Raw genomic sequence first — 26,813 nt, 5'->3', positions numbered from 1 at the left:
TGGATCCTGATTCCGAAAAACCTCCGTGCCACCTCCTCTCATATCATATTCTCCTGATACCAAATTCCAAAATCCGGACACCGATCCCGAAATTCCATCGTGCCACCTCCTCTCATATCATATTCTCCTGATACCAAATTCCGAAAACGGGATCCTGATTCCGAAAATCCTCCGTGCCACCTCCTCTCATATCATGTTCTCCTGATACCAAATTCCAAATTCCGAACCCTGATCCCGACATTCCATCGTGCCACCTCCTCTCATATCATATTCTCCTGATACCAAATTCCAAAATCCGGACTCCGATCCCGAAATTCCATCGTGCCACCTCCTCTCATATCATATTCTCCTGATACCAAATTCCAAAATCCGGACACCGATCCCGAAATTCCATCGTGCCACCTCCTCTCATATCATATTCTCCTGATACCAAATTCCGAAAACTGGATCCTGATTCCGAAAATCCTCCGTGCCACCTCCTCTCATATCATGTTCTCCTGATACCAAATTCCAAATTCCGAACCCTGATCCCGACATTCCATCGTGCCACCTCCTCTCATATCATGTTCTCCTGATACCAAATTCCGAAAACCGGACCCTGATACCGAAAATCCAACGTGCCACCTCCTCTCATATCATATTCTCCTGATACCAAATTCCGAAAACTGGATCCTGATTCCGAAAATCCTCCGTGCCACCTCCTCTCATATCATGTTCTCCTGATACCAAATTCCAAATTCCGAACCCTGATCCCGACATTCCATCGTGCCACCTCCTCTCATATCATGTTCTCCTGATACCAAATTCCGAAAACCGGACCCTGATACCGAAAATCCAACGTGCCACCTCCTCTCATATCATATTCTCCTGATACCAAATTCCGAAAACTGGATCCTGATTCCGAAAATCCTCCGTGCCACCTCCTCTCATATCATGTTCTCCTGATACCAAATTCCAAATTCCGAACCCTGATCCCGACATTCCATCGTGCCACCTCCTCTCATATCATGTTCTCCTGATACCAAATTCCGAAAACCGGACCCTGATACCGAAAATCCAACGTGCCACCTCCTCTCATATCATATTCTCCTGATACCAAATTCCGAAAACTGGATCCTGATTCCGAAAATCCTCCGTGCCACCTCCTCTCATATCATGTTCTCCTGATACCAAATTCCGAAAACCGGACCCTGATACCGAAAATCCAACGTGCCACCTCCTCTCATATCATATTCTCCTGATACCAAATTCCGAAAACCGGACCCTGATACCGAAAATCCAACGTGCCACCTCCTCTCATATCATATTCTCCTGATACCAAATTCCGAAAACTGGATCCTGATTCCGAAAATCCTCCGTGCCACCTCCTCTCATATCATGTTCTCCTGATACCAAATTCCAAATTCCGAACCCTGATCCCGACATTCCATCGTGCCACCTCCTCTCATATCATGTTCTCCTGATACCAAATTCCGAAAACCGGACCCTGATACCGAAAATCCAACGTGCCACCTCCTCTCATATCATATTCTCCTGATACCAAATTCCGAAAACTGGATCCTGATTCCGAAAATCCTCCGTGCCACCTCCTCTCATATCATGTTCTCCTGATACCAAATTCCAAATTCCGAACCCTGATCCCGACATTCCATCGTGCCACCTCCTCTCATATCATGTTCTCCTGATACCAAATTCCGAAAACCGGACCCTGATACCGAAAATCCAACGTGCCACCTCCTCTCATATCATATTCTCCTGATACCAAATTCCGAAAACTGGATCCTGATTCCGAAAATCCTCCGTGCCACCTCCTCTCATATCATGTTCTCCTGATACCAAATTCCGAAAACCGGACCCTGATACCGAAAATCCAACGTGCCACCTCCTCTCATATCATATTCTCCTGATACCAAATTCCGAAAACCGGACCCTGATACCGAAAATCCAACGTGCCACCTCCTCTCATATCATATTCTCCTGATACCAAATTCCGAAAACTGGATCCTGATTCCGAAAATCCTCCGTGCCACCTCCTCTCATATCATGTTCTCCTGATACCAAATTCCAAATTCCGAACCCTGATCCCGACATTCCATCGTGCCACCTCCTCTCATATCATGTTCTCCTGATACCAAATTCCGAAAACCGGACCCTGATACCGAAAATCCAACGTGCCACCTCCTCTCATATCATATTCTCCTGATACCAAATTCCGAAAACTGGATCCTGATTCCGAAAATCCTCCGTGCCACCTCCTCTCATATCATGTTCTCCTGATACCAAATTCCAAAATCCGGACACCGATCCCGAAATTCCATCGTGCCACCTCCTCTCATATCATATTCTCCTGATACCAAATTCCGAAAACGGGATCCTGATTCCGAAAATCCTCCGTGCCACCTCCTCTCATATCATGTTCTCCTGATACCAAATTCCAAATTCCGAACCCTGATCCCGACATTCCATCGTGCCACCTCCTCTCATATCATATTCTCCTGATACCAAATTCCAAAATCCGGACTCCGATCCCGAAATTCCATCGTGCCACCTCCTCTCATATCATATTCTCCTGATACCAAATTCCAAAATCCGGACACCGATCCCGAAATTCCATCGTGCCACCTCCTCTCATATCATATTCTCCTGATACCAAATTCCGAAAACTGGATCCTGATTCCGAAAATCCTCCGTGCCACCTCCTCTCATATCATGTTCTCCTGATACCAAATTCCAAATTCCGAACCCTGATCCCGACATTCCATCGTGCCACCTCCTCTCATATCATGTTCTCCTGATACCAAATTCCGAAAACCGGACCCTGATACCGAAAATCCAACGTGCCACCTCCTCTCATATCATATTCTCCTGATACCAAATTCCGAAAACTGGATCCTGATTCCGAAAATCCTCCGTGCCACCTCCTCTCATATCATGTTCTCCTGATACCAAATTCCAAATTCCGAACCCTGATCCCGACATTCCATCGTGCCACCTCCTCTCATATCATGTTCTCCTGATACCAAATTCCGAAAACCGGACCCTGATACCGAAAATCCAACGTGCCACCTCCTCTCATATCATATTCTCCTGATACCAAATTCCGAAAACTGGATCCTGATTCCGAAAATCCTCCGTGCCACCTCCTCTCATATCATGTTCTCCTGATACCAAATTCCAAATTCCGAACCCTGATCCCGACATTCCATCGTGCCACCTCCTCTCATATCATGTTCTCCTGATACCAAATTCCGAAAACCGGACCCTGATACCGAAAATCCAACGTGCCACCTCCTCTCATATCATATTCTCCTGATACCAAATTCCGAAAACTGGATCCTGATTCCGAAAATCCTCCGTGCCACCTCCTCTCATATCATGTTCTCCTGATACCAAATTCCGAAAACCGGACCCTGATACCGAAAATCCAACGTGCCACCTCCTCTCATATCATATTCTCCTGATACCAAATTCCGAAAACCGGACCCTGATACCGAAAATCCAACGTGCCACCTCCTCTCATATCATATTCTCCTGATACCAAATTCCGAAAACTGGATCCTGATTCCGAAAATCCTCCGTGCCACCTCCTCTCATATCATGTTCTCCTGATACCAAATTCCAAATTCCGAACCCTGATCCCGACATTCCATCGTGCCACCTCCTCTCATATCATGTTCTCCTGATACCAAATTCCGAAAACCGGACCCTGATACCGAAAATCCAACGTGCCACCTCCTCTCATATCATATTCTCCTGATACCAAATTCCGAAAACTGGATCCTGATTCCGAAAATCCTCCGTGCCACCTCCTCTCATATCATGTTCTCCTGATACCAAATTCCAAATTCCGAACCCTGATCCCGACATTCCATCGTGCCACCTCCTCTCATATCATGTTCTCCTGATACCAAATTCCGAAAACCGGACCCTGATACCGAAAATCCAACGTGCCACCTCCTCTCATATCATATTCTCCTGATACCAAATTCCGAAAACTGGATCCTGATTCCGAAAATCCTCCGTGCCACCTCCTCTCATATCATGTTCTCCTGATACCAAATTCCGAAAACCGGACCCTGATACCGAAAATCCAACGTGCCACCTCCTCTCATATCATATTCTCCTGATACCAAATTCCGAAAACCGGACCCTGATACCGAAAATCCAACGTGCCACCTCCTCTCATATCATATTCTCCTGATACCAAATTCCGAAAACTGGATCCTGATTCCGAAAATCCTCCGTGCCACCTCCTCTCATATCATGTTCTCCTGATACCAAATTCCAAATTCCGAACCCTGATCCCGACATTCCATCGTGCCACCTCCTCTCATATCATGTTCTCCTGATACCAAATTCCGAAAACCGGACCCTGATACCGAAAATCCAACGTGCCACCTCCTCTCATATCATATTCTCCTGATACCAAATTCCGAAAACTGGATCCTGATTCCGAAAATCCTCCGTGCCACCTCCTCTCATATCATGTTCTCCTGATACCAAATTCCAAATTCCGAACCCTGATCCCGACATTCCATCGTGCCACCTCCTCTCATATCATGTTCTCCTGATACCAAATTCCGAAAACCGGACCCTGATACCGAAAATCCAACGTGCCACCTCCTCTCATATCATATTCTCCTGATACCAAATTCCGAAAACTGGATCCTGATTCCGAAAATCCTCCGTGCCACCTCCTCTCATATCATGTTCTCCTGATACCAAATTCCGAAAACCGGACCCTGATACCGAAAATCCAACGTGCCACCTCCTCTCATATCATATTCTCCTGATACCAAATTCCGAAAACCGGACCCTGATACCGAAAATCCAACGTGCCACCTCCTCTCATATCATATTCTCCTGATACCAAATTCCGAAAACTGGATCCTGATTCCGAAAATCCTCCGTGCCACCTCCTCTCATATCATGTTCTCCTGATACCAAATTCCAAATTCCGAACCCTGATCCCGACATTCCATCGTGCCACCTCCTCTCATATCATGTTCTCCTGATACCAAATTCCGAAAACCGGACCCTGATACCGAAAATCCAACGTGCCACCTCCTCTCATATCATATTCTCCTGATACCAAATTCCGAAAACTGGATCCTGATTCCGAAAATCCTCCGTGCCACCTCCTCTCATATCATGTTCTCCTGATACCAAATTCCAAATTCCGAACCCTGATCCCGACATTCCATCGTGCCACCTCCTCTCATATCATGTTCTCCTGATACCAAATTCCGAAAACCGGACCCTGATACCGAAAATCCAACGTGCCACCTCCTCTCATATCATATTCTCCTGATACCAAATTCCGAAAACTGGATCCTGATTCCGAAAATCCTCCGTGCCACCTCCTCTCATATCATGTTCTCCTGATACCAAATTCCAAATTCCGAACCCTGATCCCGACATTCCATCGTGCCACCTCCTCTCATATCATGTTCTCCTGATACCAAATTCCGAAAACCGGACCCTGATACCGAAAATCCAACGTGCCACCTCCTCTCATATCATATTCTCCTGATACCAAATTCCGAAAACTGGATCCTGATTCCGAAAATCCTCCGTGCCACCTCCTCTCATATCATGTTCTCCTGATACCAAATTCCGAAAACCGGACCCTGATACCGAAAATCCAACGTGCCACCTCCTCTCATATCATATTCTCCTGATACCAAATTCCGAAAACCGGACCCTGATACCGAAAATCCAACGTGCCACCTCCTCTCATATCATATTCTCCTGATACCAAATTCCGAAAACTGGATCCTGATTCCGAAAATCCTCCGTGCCACCTCCTCTCATATCATGTTCTCCTGATACCAAATTCCAAATTCCGAACCCTGATCCCGACATTCCATCGTGCCACCTCCTCTCATATCATATTCTCCTGATACCAAATTCCAAAATCCGGACTCCGATCCCGAAATTCCATCGTGCCACCTCCTCTCATATCATATTCTCCTGATACCAAATTCCAAAATCCGGACACCGATCCCGAAATTCCATCGTGCCACCTCCTCTCATATCATATTCTCCTGATACCAAATTCCGAAAACTGGATCCTGATTCCGAAAATCCTCCGTGCCACCTCCTCTCATATCATGTTCTCCTGATACCAAATTCCAAATTCCGAACCCTGATCCCGACATTCCATCGTGCCACCTCCTCTCATATCATGTTCTCCTGATACCAAATTCCGAAAACCGGACCCTGATACCGAAAATCCAACGTGCCACCTCCTCTCATATCATATTCTCCTGATACCAAATTCCGAAAACTGGATCCTGATTCCGAAAATCCTCCGTGCCACCTCCTCTCATATCATGTTCTCCTGATACCAAATTCCAAATTCCGAACCCTGATCCCGACATTCCATCGTGCCACCTCCTCTCATATCATATTCTCCTGATACCAAATTCCAAAATCCGGACTCCGATCCCGAAATTCCATCGTGCCACCTCCTCTCATATCATATTCTCCTGATACCAAATTCCAAAATCCGGACACCGATCCCGAAATTCCATCGTGCCACCTCCTCTCATATCATATTCTCCTGATACCAAATTCCGAAAACGGGATCCTGATTCCGAAAATCCTCCGTGCCACCTCCTCTCATATCATGTTCTCCTGATACCAAATTCCAAATTCCGAACCCTGATCCCGACATTCCATCGTGCCACCTCCTCTCATATCATATTCTCCTGATACCAAATTCCAAAATCCGGACTCCGATCCCGAAATTCCATCGTGCCACCTCCTCTCATATCATATTCTCCTGATACCAAATTCCAAAATCCGGACACCGATCCCGAAATTCCATCGTGCCACCTCCTCTCATATCATATTCTCCTGATACCAAATTCCGAAAACTGGATCCTGATTCCGAAAATCCTCCGTGCCACCTCCTCTCATATCATGTTCTCCTGATACCAAATTCCAAATTCCGAACCCTGATCCCGACATTCCATCGTGCCACCTCCTCTCATATCATGTTCTCCTGATACCAAATTCCGAAAACCGGACCCTGATACCGAAAATCCAACGTGCCACCTCCTCTCATATCATATTCTCCTGATACCAAATTCCGAAAACTGGATCCTGATTCCGAAAATCCTCCGTGCCACCTCCTCTCATATCATGTTCTCCTGATACCAAATTCCAAATTCCGAACCCTGATCCCGACATTCCATCGTGCCACCTCCTCTCATATCATGTTCTCCTGATACCAAATTCCGAAAACCGGACCCTGATACCGAAAATCCAACGTGCCACCTCCTCTCATATCATATTCTCCTGATACCAAATTCCGAAAACTGGATCCTGATTCCGAAAATCCTCCGTGCCACCTCCTCTCATATCATGTTCTCCTGATACCAAATTCCGAAAACCGGACCCTGATACCGAAAATCCAACGTGCCACCTCCTCTCATATCATATTCTCCTGATACCAAATTCCGAAAACCGGACCCTGATACCGAAAATCCAACGTGCCACCTCCTCTCATATCATATTCTCCTGATACCAAATTCCGAAAACTGGATCCTGATTCCGAAAATCCTCCGTGCCACCTCCTCTCATATCATGTTCTCCTGATACCAAATTCCAAATTCCGAACCCTGATCCCGACATTCCATCGTGCCACCTCCTCTCATATCATGTTCTCCTGATACCAAATTCCGAAAACCGGACCCTGATACCGAAAATCCAACGTGCCACCTCCTCTCATATCATATTCTCCTGATACCAAATTCCGAAAACTGGATCCTGATTCCGAAAATCCTCCGTGCCACCTCCTCTCATATCATGTTCTCCTGATACCAAATTCCAAATTCCGAACCCTGATCCCGACATTCCATCGTGCCACCTCCTCTCATATCATGTTCTCCTGATACCAAATTCCGAAAACCGGACCCTGATACCGAAAATCCAACGTGCCACCTCCTCTCATATCATATTCTCCTGATACCAAATTCCGAAAACTGGATCCTGATTCCGAAAATCCTCCGTGCCACCTCCTCTCATATCATGTTCTCCTGATACCAAATTCCAAATTCCGAACCCTGATCCCGACATTCCATCGTGCCACCTCCTCTCATATCATGTTCTCCTGATACCAAATTCCGAAAACCGGACCCTGATACCGAAAATCCAACGTGCCACCTCCTCTCATATCATATTCTCCTGATACCAAATTCCGAAAACTGGATCCTGATTCCGAAAATCCTCCGTGCCACCTCCTCTCATATCATGTTCTCCTGATACCAAATTCCGAAAACCGGACCCTGATACCGAAAATCCAACGTGCCACCTCCTCTCATATCATATTCTCCTGATACCAAATTCCGAAAACCGGACCCTGATACCGAAAATCCAACGTGCCACCTCCTCTCATATCATATTCTCCTGATACCAAATTCCGAAAACTGGATCCTGATTCCGAAAATCCTCCGTGCCACCTCCTCTCATATCATGTTCTCCTGATACCAAATTCCAAATTCCGAACCCTGATCCCGACATTCCATCGTGCCACCTCCTCTCATATCATGTTCTCCTGATACCAAATTCCGAAAACCGGACCCTGATACCGAAAATCCAACGTGCCACCTCCTCTCATATCATATTCTCCTGATACCAAATTCCGAAAACTGGATCCTGATTCCGAAAATCCTCCGTGCCACCTCCTCTCATATCATGTTCTCCTGATACCAAATTCCAAATTCCGAACCCTGATCCCGACATTCCATCGTGCCACCTCCTCTCATATCATGTTCTCCTGATACCAAATTCCGAAAACCGGACCCTGATACCGAAAATCCAACGTGCCACCTCCTCTCATATCATATTCTCCTGATACCAAATTCCGAAAACTGGATCCTGATTCCGAAAATCCTCCGTGCCACCTCCTCTCATATCATGTTCTCCTGATACCAAATTCCAAATTCCGAACCCTGATCCCGACATTCCATCGTGCCACCTCCTCTCATATCATGTTCTCCTGATACCAAATTCCGAAAACCGGACCCTGATACCGAAAATCCAACGTGCCACCTCCTCTCATATCATATTCTCCTGATACCAAATTCCGAAAACTGGATCCTGATTCCGAAAATCCTCCGTGCCACCTCCTCTCATATCATGTTCTCCTGATACCAAATTCCGAAAACCGGACCCTGATACCGAAAATCCAACGTGCCACCTCCTCTCATATCATATTCTCCTGATACCAAATTCCGAAAACCGGACCCTGATACCGAAAATCCAACGTGCCACCTCCTCTCATATCATATTCTCCTGATACCAAATTCCGAAAACTGGATCCTGATTCCGAAAATCCTCCGTGCCACCTCCTCTCATATCATGTTCTCCTGATACCAAATTCCAAATTCCGAACCCTGATCCCGACATTCCATCGTGCCACCTCCTCTCATATCATGTTCTCCTGATACCAAATTCCGAAAACCGGACCCTGATACCGAAAATCCAACGTGCCACCTCCTCTCATATCATATTCTCCTGATACCAAATTCCGAAAACTGGATCCTGATTCCGAAAATCCTCCGTGCCACCTCCTCTCATATCATGTTCTCCTGATACCAAATTCCAAATTCCGAACCCTGATCCCGACATTCCATCGTGCCACCTCCTCTCATATCATGTTCTCCTGATACCAAATTCCGAAAACCGGACCCTGATACCGAAAATCCAACGTGCCACCTCCTCTCATATCATATTCTCCTGATACCAAATTCCGAAAACTGGATCCTGATTCCGAAAATCCTCCGTGCCACCTCCTCTCATATCATGTTCTCCTGATACCAAATTCCAAATTCCGAACCCTGATCCCGACATTCCATCGTGCCACCTCCTCTCATATCATGTTCTCCTGATACCAAATTCCGAAAACCGGACCCTGATACCGAAAATCCAACGTGCCACCTCCTCTCATATCATATTCTCCTGATACCAAATTCCGAAAACTGGATCCTGATTCCGAAAATCCTCCGTGCCACCTCCTCTCATATCATGTTCTCCTGATACCAAATTCCGAAAACCGGACCCTGATACCGAAAATCCAACGTGCCACCTCCTCTCATATCATATTCTCCTGATACCAAATTCCGAAAACCGGACCCTGATACCGAAAATCCAACGTGCCACCTCCTCTCATATCATATTCTCCTGATACCAAATTCCGAAAACTGGATCCTGATTCCGAAAATCCTCCGTGCCACCTCCTCTCATATCATGTTCTCCTGATACCAAATTCCAAATTCCGAACCCTGATCCCGACATTCCATCGTGCCACCTCCTCTCATATCATGTTCTCCTGATACCAAATTCCGAAAACCGGACCCTGATACCGAAAATCCAACGTGCCACCTCCTCTCATATCATATTCTCCTGATACCAAATTCCGAAAACTGGATCCTGATTCCGAAAATCCTCCGTGCCACCTCCTCTCATATCATGTTCTCCTGATACCAAATTCCAAATTCCGAACCCTGATCCCGACATTCCATCGTGCCACCTCCTCTCATATCATATTCTCCTGATACCAAATTCCAAAATCCGGACTCCGATCCCGAAATTCCATCGTGCCACCTCCTCTCATATCATATTCTCCTGATACCAAATTCCAAAATCCGGACACCGATCCCGAAATTCCATCGTGCCACCTCCTCTCATATCATATTCTCCTGATACCAAATTCCGAAAACTGGATCCTGATTCCGAAAATCCTCCGTGCCACCTCCTCTCATATCATGTTCTCCTGATACCAAATTCCAAATTCCGAACCCTGATCCCGACATTCCATCGTGCCACCTCCTCTCATATCATATTCTCCTGATACCAAATTCCAAAATCCGGACTCCGATCCCGAAATTCCATCGTGCCACCTCCTCTCATATCATATTCTCCTGATACCAAATTCCAAAATCCGGACACCGATCCCGAAATTCCATCGTGCCACCTCCTCTCATATCATGTTCTCCTGATACCAAATTCCGAAAACCGGACCCTGATACCGAAAATCCAACGTGCCACCTCCTCTCATATCATATTCTCCTGATACCAAATTCCGAAAACTGGATCCTGATTCCGAAAATCCTCCGTGCCACCTCCTCTCATATCATGTTCTCCTGATACCAAATTCCAAATTCCGAACCCTGATCCCGACATTCCATCGTGCCACCTCCTCTCATATCATGTTCTCCTGATACCAAATTCCGAAAACCGGACCCTGATACCGAAAATCCAACGTGCCACCTCCTCTCATATCATATTCTCCTGATACCAAATTCCGAAAACTGGATCCTGATTCCGAAAATCCTCCGTGCCACCTCCTCTCATATCATGTTCTCCTGATACCAAATTCCAAATTCCGAACCCTGATCCCGACATTCCATCGTGCCACCTCCTCTCATATCATATTCTCCTGATACCAAATTCCAAAATCCGGACTCCGATCCCGAAATTCCATCGTGCCACCTCCTCTCATATCATATTCTCCTGATACCAAATTCCAAAATCCGGACACCGATCCCGAAATTCCATCGTGCCACCTCCTCTCATATCATATTCTCCTGATACCAAATTCCGAAAACTGGATCCTGATTCCGAAAATCCTCCGTGCCACCTCCTCTCATATCATGTTCTCCTGATACCAAATTCCGAAAACCGGACCCTGATTCCGAAAATCCAACGTGCCACCTCCTCTCATATCATATTCTCCTGATACCAAATTCCGAAAACCGGACCCTGATACCGAAAATCCAACGTGCCACCTCCTCTCATATCATATTCTCCTGATACCAAATTCCGAAAACTGGATCCTGATTCCGAAAATCCTCCGTGCCACCTCCTCTCATATCATGTTCTCCTGATACCAAATTCCAAATTCCGAACCCTGATCCCGACATTCCATCGTGCCACCTCCTCTCATATCATGTTCTCCTGATACCAAATTCCGAAAACCGGACCCTGATACCGAAAATCCAACGTGCCACCTCCTCTCATATCATATTCTCCTGATACCAAATTCCGAAAACTGGATCCTGATTCCGAAAATCCTCCGTGCCACCTCCTCTCATATCATGTTCTCCTGATACCAAATTCCAAATTCCGAACCCTGATCCCGACATTCCATCGTGCCACCTCCTCTCATATCATGTTCTCCTGATACCAAATTCCGAAAACCGGACCCTGATACCGAAAATCCAACGTGCCACCTCCTCTCATATCATATTCTCCTGATACCAAATTCCGAAAACTGGATCCTGATTCCGAAAATCCTCCGTGCCACCTCCTCTCATATCATGTTCTCCTGATACCAAATTCCAAATTCCGAACCCTGATCCCGACATTCCATCGTGCCACCTCCTCTCATATCATATTCTCCTGATACCAAATTCCAAAATCCGGACTCCGATCCCGAAATTCCATCGTGCCACCTCCTCTCATATCATATTCTCCTGATACCAAATTCCAAAATCCGGACACCGATCCCGAAATTCCATCGTGCCACCTCCTCTCATATCATATTCTCCTGATACCAAATTCCGAAAACTGGATCCTGATTCCGAAAATCCTCCGTGCCACCTCCTCTCATATCATGTTCTCCTGATACCAAATTCCAAATTCCGAACCCTGATCCCGACATTCCATCGTGCCACCTCCTCTCATATCATATTCTCCTGATACCAAATTCCAAAATCCGGACTCCGATCCCGAAATTCCATCGTGCCACCTCCTCTCATATCATATTCTCCTGATACCAAATTCCAAAATCCGGACACCGATCCCGAAATTCCATCGTGCCACCTCCTCTCATATCATATTCTCCTGATACCAAATTCCGAAAACTGGATCCTGATTCCGAAAATCCTCCGTGCCACCTCCTCTCATATCATGTTCTCCTGATACCAAATTCCAAATTCCGAACCCTGATCCCGACATTCCATCGTGCCACCTCCTCTCATATCATATTCTCCTGATACCAAATTCCAAAATCCGGACTCCGATCCCGAAATTCCATCGTGCCACCTCCTCTCATATCATATTCTCCTGATACCAAATTCCAAAATCCGGACACCGATCCCGAAATTCCATCGTGCCACCTCCTCTCATATCATGTTCTCCTGATACCAAATTCCGAAAACCGGACCCTGATACCGAAAATCCAACGTGCCACCTCCTCTCATATCATATTCTCCTGATACCAAATTCCGAAAACTGGATCCTGATTCCGAAAATCCTCCGTGCCACCTCCTCTCATATCATGTTCTCCTGATACCAAATTCCAAATTCCGAACCCTGATCCCGACATTCCATCGTGCCACCTCCTCTCATATCATGTTCTCCTGATACCAAATTCCGAAAACCGGACCCTGATACCGAAAATCCAACGTGCCACCTCCTCTCATATCATATTCTCCTGATACCAAATTCCGAAAACTGGATCCTGATTCCGAAAATCCTCCGTGCCACCTCCTCTCATATCATGTTCTCCTGATACCAAATTCCAAATTCCGAACCCTGATCCCGACATTCCATCGTGCCACCTCCTCTCATATCATGTTCTCCTGATACCAAATTCCGAAAACCGGACCCTGATACCGAAAATCCAACGTGCCACCTCCTCTCATATCATATTCTCCTGATACCAAATTCCGAAAACTGGATCCTGATTCCGAAAATCCTCCGTGCCACCTCCTCTCATATCATGTTCTCCTGATACCAAATTCCAAATTCCGAACCCTGATCCCGACATTCCATCGTGCCACCTCCTCTCATATCATGTTCTCCTGATACCAAATTCCGAAAACCGGACCCTGATACCGAAAATCCAACGTGCCACCTCCTCTCATATCATATTCTCCTGATACCAAATTCCGAAAACTGGATCCTGATTCCGAAAATCCTCCGTGCCACCTCCTCTCATATCATGTTCTCCTGATACCAAATTCCAAATTCCGAACCCTGATCCCGACATTCCATCGTGCCACCTCCTCTCATATCATATTCTCCTGATACCAAATTCCAAAATCCGGACTCCGATCCCGAAATTCCATCGTGCCACCTCCTCTCATATCATATTCTCCTGATACCAAATTCCAAAATCCGGACACCGATCCCGAAATTCCATCGTGCCACCTCCTCTCATATCATGTTCTCCTGATACCAAATTCCGAAAACCGGACCCTGATACCGAAAATCCAACGTGCCACCTCCTCTCATATCATATTCTCCTGATACCAAATTCCGAAAACTGGATCCTGATTCCGAAAATCCTCCGTGCCACCTCCTCTCATATCATGTTCTCCTGATACCAAATTCCAAATTCCGAACCCTGATCCCGACATTCCATCGTGCCACCTCCTCTCATATCATGTTCTCCTGATACCAAATTCCGAAAACCGTACCCTGATACCGAAAATCCAACGTGCCACCTCCTCTCATATCATATTCTCCTGATACCAAATTCCAAAATCCGGACTCCGATCCCGAAATTCCATCGTGCCACCTCCTCTCATATCATGTTCTCCTGATACCAAATTCCAAATTCCGAACCCTGATCCCGACATTCCATCGTGCCACCTCCTCTCATATCATGTTCTCCTGATACCAAATTTCGAAAACTGGATCCTGATTCCGAAAAACCTCCGTGCCACCTCCTCTCATATCATGTTCTCCTGATACCAAATTCCAAATTCCGAACCCTGATCCCGACATTCCATCGTGCCACCTCCTCTCATATCATGTTCTCCTGATACCAAATTCCGAAAACCGGACCCTGATACCGAAAATCCAACGTGCCACCTCCTCTCATATCATATTCTCCTGATACCAAATTCCAAAATCCGGACTCCGATCCCGAAATTCCATCGTGCCACCTCCTCTCATATCATGTTCTCCTGATACCAAATTCCGAAATGCGAAAAGCCATGTAACTAAATCTTAGAATAATCAGCACGAAATATTAAAAGACCCGGCACAAAGTCTTAAAGAACCATGCACGAAATACTAAGAAAGGTGGGACGAAATATTAAAAAACCCTGCAAGATATATTAAAAGACTCGGCTCGAAATATTAAAAAATCGGCCACGAAATATTTGTTCATTTATTTAGTATGAAATATTTCAATATAAGGTATATGATTTGTATAAAATTCAATACATTTTGGTAATTGAATTATTTTAATAAAATTTAATTTTGAGATTTTTTTATTGGAATATTCAAGCACTCACATGGAATGGAAGATGTAAATTAATAATTACAATGTATAGTAATACTCAATTATTATAGTAAACACTAATAATTATAGTAAATGTATTTATACAGTAAAGTACTTTCTCTACATAGCCATTTCCCCCCAAAAAATCAACCATATTTCATTCCACAAGAAACCTTTGAAGTTGTCAACATCACTTGCATGATCTCATTTTTTTACGCAACCGTCATACACCTAATGTCACATTGATAAATGTGCTTCTGACAGCGCTATTAATAAATGTTTAAATGATCGAATAGCGTAAATAAGAGTGAAAATGGCGGATAAAAAAGATGGGGATAAAACGGAGGAGGACAAACGTTTAGAATTCATATACGACTACCTCGCATATTCGAGGAAAATAAAAGCAGACAAATGGATGAAGATGTTGTCGAACTCGGACTTTAAGGTAGATAAATTTTTCTGTACATTAACTTCTAGAAATCGTAACGAAAGTAGACGATATTAAATTAAAACGATTAAAACGATATTTTGCTCGAAACTAATTCATCTCTTCGTTGCTTGTTTGAAAGTTTTATCAAAACGAAAGGTCAGAACGTTCGCGTAATCTGTCGGGAAATGTCAGATGGTTGAAATTAGGTGAACTGGGATCTTAGCTTTTCCGGGTTAATTTGCCAGAATGATCACGTCACGTAAATTTGGTTTATGTAACTTCACAAGTGTCACATAAAACACTACGATCGAACGAGGATATTTATAGAATGTTAAATACACGTTGAATATTAGATGATAACGAATTTTATATTCCATATGACATTAATAAAATAACAATTTTATTTGTAATAAATAAATGTACGCTTTCCAGAAATAATCGGTAAGAATCGCAACTATCTTTGGTATGATTGTAATAGGGAAAGTAGACTTTCTATGATTTGAGTATTCTTTATTTATTTATTTATTTTTATATATTTTATTTTTGTACAAGAACACGTTGATTAATATTCAGTGGAAAAAGTAGAAATGAAGTTGGTAATGTTATAAACAAAAATTATTGGGTTAAATATTGTACATGTTAAGAAATTCTCAATTCTAAATTCTTTTTCTTTCAAGTTATTACATTTATCAATATCCAATTACAAATTTCTAAACTATCAATTTTTAAATTTTCAAATATACTTATACAATAATATATACTTATATGTTATTATAATATATAATTATAATATATGCTTATTATTATACTCATACTTATAATGTATAATCATAATGTGTATTTATTATTGTACTTATGATACATAAAAATAATACATGCTTATACAAAAGTATATAAATATACTTTTAAAATATTCTTGCAAAATACGTTTATTATTATACTCGTACTTACAATACATAATTATAATGTCTACTTATTATTATATTTATAATACATAAAAATAATACATACTTATACAAAAATATATAAATATACTTTCCAAATATTCTTACAAAATATGTTTATTATTATACTCATACTTATAATACATAATTATAATGTCTACTTATTATTATACTTATAATACATAAAAATAATACATACTTATACAAAAATATATAAATATACTTTCCAAATATTCTTACAAGCTTATAAATCTATATATCCTCGCTAAACACCGAACCTCATAAATTCAACTTTTTTACTTCACCCTTCAAAAGGATTTCTTCCCCATACCATATCCAAAGAATAAAAAAAATTTTCTTTTGATCTACTGTACACGTAAAAGTATTTCGCAAACCATAATATTTTTGCACGTTGCTGTACCACTTTAAGCGACACTACGTAATTACAACGTTGATTCGAAAGAATATCTTTGACCAGTATATTCTTTCAGCGTTTAATTACTTTCTCGAGGTACACGAGTCGTTACGAGATACTGTTCGAAAGGAGTACCGACCCTCCATTTAGCAAAACGTTTTTTTTAAACAGATTCTAAAGCGAAAGGTCACAAAAAATCGAGTCCCGAATTTTCGTCCGCTTTGTGCGAAATAACTTGTAAATTCGACTTTCACATTTAAGGGGATAATTAACAAGTTCTTCGGCACGCCGTCGGAGATGATCCTCACGTTGCAGATGACGCCGGGTGGCCTCCTGGTTCCGGGGCTAGAGATTATACGAACAACGAAGAAGCTCACGTATTTCATCAAGAGGAAATCTGAAAAGATTACGGAGAATAATTTTAGGCAGATTTTGATACCCGGGGATATGGCGCCGAATCCTATAGAGGAACTGGCAGTGCTTGTGGAAGATGTTAGTTATTATTAATATTAGTTAATGTTAGCGAAAACTTTCTTATGGTATAGTTATCTTTAACCTTCATCGGGTAGAATGATTTCGTGCTGCAAACGAACATCGTTTCGTTATGAAATCGTATCATTTTGCAACAGAAGTGTGTCATTATGTGTAGGTAAAAAGAGTCGATGTATCCATTTGTATTGCAGTTTTATTGTAAACTGAATTTTTTTTTGTATTTTTATTGGGGATCTTTACTTGCATTCTTTATTGCAAAATTTGTGTTTTGGTATTACTGTTTTGTTTGATATTTTTATTGTAAAATTTATGCATTTTATATTACCACATTTTAGTGCTTTTATTGAAAAATTAATTTGTATTAAATTTGTATATTATTGTTATAGAATTTATGTATTTGCATCATATTTTTATATTATGGTTACAAAATTTAGTTGTTTATATTATATTTGTATTTAACATTGTTATTATGAAATTTAACCATTTATGTTATATTTTTTATTATAAAATTTGTCTTGTTATATGACATTTTCATTAAGAGAATGCATGGTATTCTAACGAGAAAATGCGAGCTATAATGTCAGAAGTCTTTTATTTCTAAAATTTAAAATATAAATTGAAGTGATTATGATGTGTGTGATACCACACTTCTCTTCAAAATATGCAAAATAAAACTGTAAAAAGTCATATGTTCTTTATTGTTCTTTTACCTATCTATTTAGATGAAGGTTAAAATCTCCTTAAAACAGACTATTCTTAAGTAAGATGCTTAAAAAAATCATTTTTTAAAAAATGCAACATTTAACAATCATAAATTCTTAAAATTTCAACATATCAAAGTCTTCAAATTCTAAACTTTCAAAATTCACTTTAGAAAAGTATGGTTTAGTCGTCAACAACTTTCATACTTCAAGATCTACCGTTTAGCAAATTCAAAATTTCGCGCCGCGTCCACATCCATCATGGCGTCACCGTCGCGCGCATTTACGAATCTATCATTTTGACGGACCGCTTAAATAAACTAATCAGCACATAATTTTCATTTACTCTTTGCACTTAGAGATATTTTTATTGACGATATATAATATTAAAACCTTCAATTGAAAAGTTTGATGAATTCTTTTAAAGTTATTATTGCTTTATTATTAATTTAAGGTATTGTCTGTTTCACTATGTTTATACACCACATGTATAGCACTATAGATTCTGTAAAAACAATGACTAATGCCAAATTTATTTTATTTTACTTATAAATTTGTTTTACTAATAAATTATTAACTATTTATTGTAAGTCACCTTTCCAATTTTCCTCAAACTCTCCTAATTTACCAGGCATACGTCCCAATCTTATCAAACCCAAGAAACCACGTAGGTTGGCCGGAAGTGGTACGAAAGGACACAACCAAGCAAGTATACGACCTTCGCAGCCTAATATGGCAGGTAAAAAATTATCCTCGAAATTATAGTAAAAACTGTGTTCCATCATTGACGTGAAAAAAGAAACATTTGAAAAAAAGGTAAAAGGAAAAATAACGGGACAATCGTTGCTGCCGCTTCCCATGGGCATCGAAGAGATTCTGCGCGAGGGATTTGCCTCCCAGCCAGATAGTTTAAAGCTTCAATTAAAAAGCAATATAGAAGAGATCGTGACCAAGTGGTCGAGTCAAATTAACGAAATTCTTAACGTAGAATTCTCCGAGTTTTCCAACGGCGGTGATCAATTACCCGAAGCCGGTAATTTTGGTAGATTAATGAAATTGTCGTCGTCGTCAGGTCGTTTTATGTTTCTGCAGAACTTGATTACTGGAACACGAGATTAAAGAATATGGAGTCGCTCTATCGTCAATTAAAGGATCCGAAGGTTGTGAAGATGGACGAATTTTTGTCGGAGACGGAGAGTCCTTATTCGAAGTACTTCAAGGATTTGATCAAGAATGTGGCTGCTAGTATGTAACATATTAGAATGACCAGAAAGTAATATTTGTAACAAGTTTTTATTTTTAATCAGTAATGTAAGCACCCTTGTTATCGACAACCTTTTGCCATGTACCATGCAAATGTTCAATGCCGGCTCGATAAAAATCAATTGGTTTCCGGGCAAAATAACTGGAGATGGCATTTTGGATATCATCAAAATTTTCAAATTTTTTGTCACTTAGAAAGTGTCGTAGCTATTGAAATAATTGGAAAACCACCTTTGGCATTTGCGAACGTCTAATGCACTTGGATGAACATCGCAAATGTTTTTGGTAGCGACTGTTGCGTTACTACCCTTGTGAAACTCAAAAAGCATACAATGAATATGTACCTCTGGTATTTGACTGGCTGTTTCACATAAAATTGCAAAGGAAAATTTCAGATTTAATTATTTACAAGTGAACGAGTCAATTTAACCTGAAAACTTTGGCTCGACAAAGAACACAATTAGCTGATAAATGACAAATGTTACTTTGCGCAGAAATGACATTACTTTCTGGTCGTTTTGGTATTAATAAGATGGAGAGAAACGAACAGTTTAGGTAAAATTAGGAAATTTTATTGAGGAGTCATTTTAAATTCCAGCCTTGTTGGAGACACGAGATATTTTCCTTTATTTGAAACCTTTGGATGCCAATTTTCAAGAAATTTCCAACGCCGAATTTAAGGAATTAGCCTCGAAGTTCAAGATATTGTTACACTGCGTGTGTCTGGCGTGGGCTAATTCTAAGTATTATCCCTCTGAGAGAATAATTACTTTGCTCAGGGAAGTTTCGAACTTGCTTATTGCACAGGTATGCAAACTTTGTTATTGTTATATACACAGGTGTGCAATTTTCTGATTTTTTGAGGGAAAATGACGATGAAGAAAACGATGATGTGAGAAAAAAAAGAAACTACAATTTTTACAAAATAACAATTTTCAATATTAGACATTTTCGAAGTTTTAAACTTTTTAATTTTTAACTTGCCAAGTTCTCAAATTTTCAAATAAAATCTCCATTAGACAAAAAATTTAACATCCTTTACAGATATCGAAGCATATAAATCCGTCCACATTATTCGAAGGTGATATCGAAGAGAACAAAGTGAAAATAGATGAGGCGATACCTTTTTTGGACTTTTATCAAGACACGTTTCGAATGTTCAAAGACAGAATAGAAACTTATTTTAAATCACCGATCGAACCGGTACCCTGGACATTTCATGAAAAATTAGTGTTGGAACGAGTTCAGAGTTTTCGGGCGAGACTCAGAGAGATCAAGGTTTACTATAATTTTTAAGTAAGGGGTTAAATGCAAGAGGGTGCTACTTTAGATAAATGTGTAAAGAAATGATGTAAAAGGTTTAAAGATGATTTTTTGAGAGGAATTATATCACTGAAAATATTGTTATTTTGTTTGAATTTTGGAGATAAAGTAATGGTGTAAATTAAGGTTAAGTGAAGATTAAATGAAGGTTAATGAAGGTTAAACTGAAGGGTGAAAGTAATGGCAGTGATGTAGTTAAATGAGGGTGTCAAAGGGCTCTAACTAGCCCTTAATTAGCTTTGAAAAATTTATTTTCATTAATAGTAAATGTACTAAAGTATAACACATAATTTGAAATTAAAAACGAAAAGTAAAAGAAGATAAAATACAATAGGAAGATAAAATGTAAAACACAATATAAAATGAAGCCAAAGTTCAAGAAAACCTTAACAAATTTTGTAACTTAAGTTAAGTAGTCAAATTTAAATTACAAAATTTGTACCTAAATTAGTAATTTAAATTACAAAACCATTTTAGAATACTTGACTTATGAATCATTTGACAAGCTTGATATTTTCATTTAAAATATATATGTTAATTCTGATGGTTTTATTGAAGTCTTATAGACTATAAATAAATGCACACTGAATATGCAATATATCTTTCTACACAATATTCACGATCTGAAAGATGATTTATTCTTTCATCTTTCCAATTTTTCGTAAAATTGCACGTACACGTAACAGGTACGAAAATTATACAAGTTCCGCACGATAAATTATGTACGTCTTGCATATAAATTATAATTATTCATACAGGCAATGACAGTGCAGGCAACAATTCTGTAACGTGGTTATAAATTCAACGTATCTGAACTTCCACAGACGCCGGAATTAATACAAATATAATTTTTCAACACGACAGAAATTATAATACGTAGGACAATTAATGTACACAATTGGAACAATCGTAAAAATAGAAATGTAGGATTATAAATTGATGTGAAATATTTAGCGATAGAAACTTGGATCGAAGTCATCTTGCTATTGTATTTTAAGATTTAACAATTAATAATGATTAGAATTCAAGAAGTATTAGAATTAATGAAAACTTCATTTTTTAAGATTTTGTGCTGGAACACCCTTTTGCATTTGATCCAATTTTGTTGACTTATTTGTTAATTTAGTATTAATATTTAGTATTGATTTCGGTCTATAGTTATAGAATATAATAACTGATGTACAATAATTATTTTATTATCATTGCAGATGTTGTTTGATATCGCTCAAGATTATTTAAAATTAGAGAGAATAGAAATAGCTGGCTTAAAAGGGAAATCGTTACGTTCTATGGTGGATGAGATTTACGAAGAGTTTAAGAAATTATATGATCAATTTGGAGAGTTGACCGAATTCGTTTTGATACCGGAGGATCCACAATTTACCGAAGTGTTGGGAACATTTTTGGAGAAAGTAAATTAGCCTTTTATTATAAACAAGGTCGACATTATAGGAAAATAGACTAAGCTTAAAAACTGAAAAATTAAAAAATTTTAAATTGCAAAAATTAAAAAATTTCAAAGTTTAAAATTTCAGACTTAACATTTTTTAAGTTTGAAACCGTGCAGACTTGAAATTTTTTAAGTTTCAAACTGCAAAAATAAAAATTTGTCGAATTCCTACAACCGCAAAATCGTAATTTTGAAATTTCCGAACTCGAGAATTATAAAATTCACAAATTTCAAACTTCAAACATTTGAAACTTAAAAATTCTCAAATGTCAAAAATTCGCAAAGTATGTGTTATGAAATAACAAATAAAAATTTCATGCTAATTTAAGATAATGACAGATAATTATCAACAAAGGTAGAGCAATTTGATCGACGGCTGGCGAGTCTCTTCGACCAAGCGTTCGCTGATTGTCACGATTTGGAATCGTCTTTCAAATTTATTTGGATGATGGGTTCGATCGCTAACAGGCCAATCATCTTGTCTCAATTATGGCACAATTACGAAGATTTGATGCAGAGAATAGATCAACACTTCAGCGATACTAAGGTAACCAATAACTCACTCTCCAAATCAATTATCGAATCAAATTGATTATTACAAGTCAATTACCACAGTTATGTTTCTGGTGATCAATCATTATTATGTTTAGTGGAATCAGTCAGTTATTACGTATGTAAAGTGATCGATCAATTATTACATTTACATTTCAGGTGATATTTGACCAAAATTTTACATACGATCAAAGTGCAACACGTGCGTTAGCCAACGAATATTTACCCCCAGTAGCTGCGCGGTTGTGTTCCTTGATGAAACTACGTGAAAGGGTCAATTTTCCAGTTCATGCCCTCAAATTAATCGATCATCCTTTAATTAACGCGAAAATGGAGAACGAACTCAAACCGAAATACGAAGAAATGATGGTAATCCCTAAAACAGCAATTATCTCAATCTACTAGTTTTACAGTAGTTTCACCCTAAACTGTATATCAAGTTAATTCTGATTGTCGAATATTAGGATTTAGACTTTCAGACTCAATCTTGTATTATTACACATCTCAAATTATTTTCATCCATGTGGGTATAGAAATCTATTTCTAATCATATCTCATTTTCACTCTGAAGTACATATAAAATTTCTTTGGACCTAATTTGTCTGGAATATTAGGATTTATACTTTCAGACCCAACTGTGTATTATTACAAATTTCATGAAGACTATGATCTCTGCACTTCGTTACATTTCATCAATTCACACTTGTCACTATTATCAAATAAAGTCAGAAAAAAAAATTGATACCCTATGTTGCTCACAAGTATAACATTAATTCTGTTTCTTTTTTCAAGACCATAATCGCAGAGAAAGAGGAAGAAATATTCGAAGCTTGGAAGCAAACGTTGCCAGAAATTTTGGAGACCCACTTAACGAAAACTCTGTTGATTGTTCACGAAGACAGATCACTAGAGTTGAATTTTGCTCCAGAACTGAAGACCTTGTTGAGAGAAATTCGTTATATGTTAATCATGAAGAGGACAGACCTTCCTGAAGAGGCTACGCAGTTCTATGAAAGATCACAGTTCTTTTTCATGAGTACTTATGATCTTAGTTTAATAGCAAACTGGTAAATACAAGTTCAGTTTCTCAAAACTGCATTAAAATTTCTTGAAACGATACTAGAAATCCGATTTAGGTATAATAGAATACGAAGTCAGAGTGCTCCGGTTGAGTTCCAGTTGATTGAGGAGGAAATTGAACATATCGATATGTTAATTGACGAAGGACAAGAGAATTATAATTGGAACTCTGAAGGTATGAAAGAGTATAGTTGATTCGAGGAAATTAATTTTAGCTGATTCCTAAATTTCTAAATTATTAAATCTATAAACTGAAAACTTGAGATCCCAGAAACTAGAAATACTAATAGCAATATATTATCGGTTCTGCGAATATGATATTTTCGTTCATTTCCTACGATTAATCATGCAAATAAGTAATTGACGAAACTTTCTTATTATAAAGGATTCTATGTAATATTAAAAAAACCTTACAGTAATATTTTTACGAAGAGACTCCTTTAACAGCGCGTCAAACGTTTTCGCGTCTTCATGAGTGACTAATTTATCAGAGTACACCCTCGATGCTTCATGAACATACAATCTTATCAAATGATTAGGAGTTGGTACAGTCTCTCCGTTAGCGAACAAAATACCCTAAACACATTAATATAACCATTTATAACTATTTCATACTTTCTCGTTTTCTTATTGGTTAGTCTGTAATTACTAACAAACATATATAAAAAGAAAATTTCTTAATTCTAGACCAATTACAATAGACTCGGCGACTCGTAGCTAAAATTAGTGAGGGTGAATTTATTCAGGAAAAGAAAGAATTAAAAAAAAGGACTCATTATATTATATGTTATAAATAATATCAAGTGCAAATAAGTGTTGCACAGCCTTTAGAATTAAAATGATCATCATTAACCTCTTAGGCGCGCCGCTATAGTGGCTTTCGCGAATGCCATCTCTGTACGACGGTCCACTATAGTGGCTTTCGCGAATGTCGTAGATTACATAGCGCCACTATAGTGGCTCACTCAACTGGCTCACTCGCTCACCGTTTCAACTGAACGATCCTTTGCATATGTTTTGATTCGCATTTTTTTGCCTTCACCACGTTTTATAAGAGTATTAACAAGTTCCACAAAAGTACATTACATGTAAATAAAAGGTAACGCCAAGTTTAGGCACCATGGGAGCACCTCTTTGCACTAATACACGATATTGTAACATTTGGAAATTACATACTTTGTGAATTTTCGAAAAAAGTAAATTATCAAAGTTAAAGTATATTGTATCTTTGAGAAGAATAATTTAATCATCAAAAACTTCTTCCAATGTACTCGCTTTGAGAACAGCATTGTCACACATTGCTGTTTGTAATTCTGTTTCAGAGGTTCCCGAATACATCGCGAATTTATTAAAGATCACTCGAAAATTGCATGCCAGAGTGTTTCGAGCGCAAGAAAATTTGAAGACCATCATGGATCGACTGTATTCTTGGGCAATGATGCCAGTTATTTATCGCAAAGATGCCAGAGACGAAAATTTACTAGCAATCGCAGATAAAGACGACAAGTTTAAAGAGAGGTACGAGGAGATCGAAGCGACCGCCATAGAGCTCGATCGAGTCTTGAAAGAAAATTATAAATTATTTTTCGATTTGCTTCCGGAAGATGCTTACGACGACGAGTCGGAGCTTACCGATGGTAATAATTGTTAGGAAAAATATTTTGGCAGGAGTTGTCAAAAGGTGATTAATGTAATATTTATAGAGGATGAGGAGAAAGAGGGAGAAGAAGGGGACGAGCCTAAAGAAGGAGCGGAAGAGGAACCTCCGAGGTGACGTAAAAAAATAGTTACTGTGTATGTTTTATACAGAGTTTGAGCATTTGAGAATTTGAGAATGAAGAGTTTTAAAATTTTGGAAACTTGAGAATCTAGAAAATTTGATAATTTAATAATTTGATAATGTTGCAATTTAATAATTTGATAATTTGATAATTTAACAATTTAATAATTTGATAATTTAACAATTTAACAATTTAACAATTTAACAATTTAACAATTTAACAATTTAACAATTTAACAATTTAACAATTTAACAATTTAATAATTTAACAATTTAACAATTTAACAATTTAACAATTTAACAATTTAACAATTTAACAATTTAACAATTTAACAATTTAACAATTTAACAATTTAACAATTTAATAATTTAACAATTTAACAATTTAACAATTTAACAATTTAACAATTTAACAATTTAACAATTTAACAATTTAACAACTTGACAATTTAAAAATTTGACAATCTAAGATTTTGACAATTTAAGAACATATAAATTTGAGTATTTGAGAATTTGAGAATTTGAGAATTTGAGAATTTGAGAATTTGAGTATTGAAAAATGAATAGAGTGGAAGAGGAAGTAATCGAAGCAGCGTTGCACGAAGAAGAAATCGGAGAAGAAGAGGAAATTGAAGAAGGAGACGAAGAAACTTTGGCTCTCCGACGAGAAAAATGGCAGCCTTATCTGGTTTACGTGGACGATTTAATTTCCAAAGGTCTTATCCAAGCAGTTTCTACGAGGTTGACATTCATAATCAAATGCTAATTCACTCTATGGAACTTTAATAACATTTCCCAGTAATTTATCATAACTTTTGCAGTATCTGTTATATCCTAGACGAAACTGATCCTGAAGGTAACATATACCCCTCGTTCGAAATACAACTATGCTTAGAGGCAAGTATCAAATTTGATCCATGTTGCAATCAACTAAAATCAACTTTTACAAGACTAAAATATTATCGATCAAACTAATCAATTTTTTTACTATAATTTCGTCTGGTTTCGACAAAAATTAAATTAAAAATAACAGATTTATAATATAAACGAATAATACTCTTTCAATTTAAATGAATATTTGAAAATAATATTCACTTTATGATGGACAATAAACTGTCCTCTGCACGCTATTATAA

General features: G+C 39.3%; 1 protein-coding gene across 1 annotated transcript; it reads left to right on the top strand.

Moving 5' to 3' along the window:
• Positions 1–14,863: 14,863 nt before the first annotated feature.
• On the top strand, positions 14,864–26,652 carry LOC105661837 (dynein beta chain, ciliary-like). Its single transcript, XM_076531262.1, has 16 exons — positions 14,864–15,692; positions 17,298–17,528; positions 18,861–18,968; positions 19,046–19,262; positions 19,322–19,474; positions 20,091–20,299; positions 20,537–20,770; positions 22,024–22,227; positions 22,621–22,812; positions 22,977–23,186; positions 23,610–23,884; positions 23,954–24,072; positions 25,220–25,534; positions 25,601–25,667; positions 26,245–26,418; positions 26,499–26,652. The coding sequence occupies exons 1-16, from the start codon at positions 15,561–15,563 to the stop codon at positions 26,650–26,652; spliced, it is 2,994 nt and encodes a 997-aa protein (XP_076387377.1). The 5' UTR covers positions 14,864–15,560.
• Positions 26,653–26,813: the final 161 nt, after the last annotated feature.

The sequence above is a fragment of the Megachile rotundata genome, chromosome 4 (genome assembly GCF_050947335.1).
Source record: "Megachile rotundata isolate GNS110a chromosome 4, iyMegRotu1, whole genome shotgun sequence".
Taxonomy (NCBI): domain Eukaryota; kingdom Metazoa; phylum Arthropoda; class Insecta; order Hymenoptera; family Megachilidae; genus Megachile; species Megachile rotundata.
The sequence above is the reverse complement of the archived record's forward strand: the minus strand, read 5'-3'. Positions and strand labels throughout refer to the sequence as shown.

Excerpts from the sequence above, each read along its gene's own strand:
- LOC105661837 (XM_076531262.1), top strand. The coding sequence starts at position 15,561 with ATGGCGGATAAAAAAGATGGGGATAAAACGGAGGAGGACAAACGTTTA. Across the intron at positions 25,535-25,600 it reads CGAGTCGGAGCTTACCGATG|AGGATGAGGAGAAAGAGGGA; the intron begins GTAATAATTGTT and ends TAATATTTATAG. Across the intron at positions 26,419-26,498 it reads ATCCAAGCAGTTTCTACGAG|TATCTGTTATATCCTAGACG; the intron begins GTTGACATTCAT and ends TAACTTTTGCAG.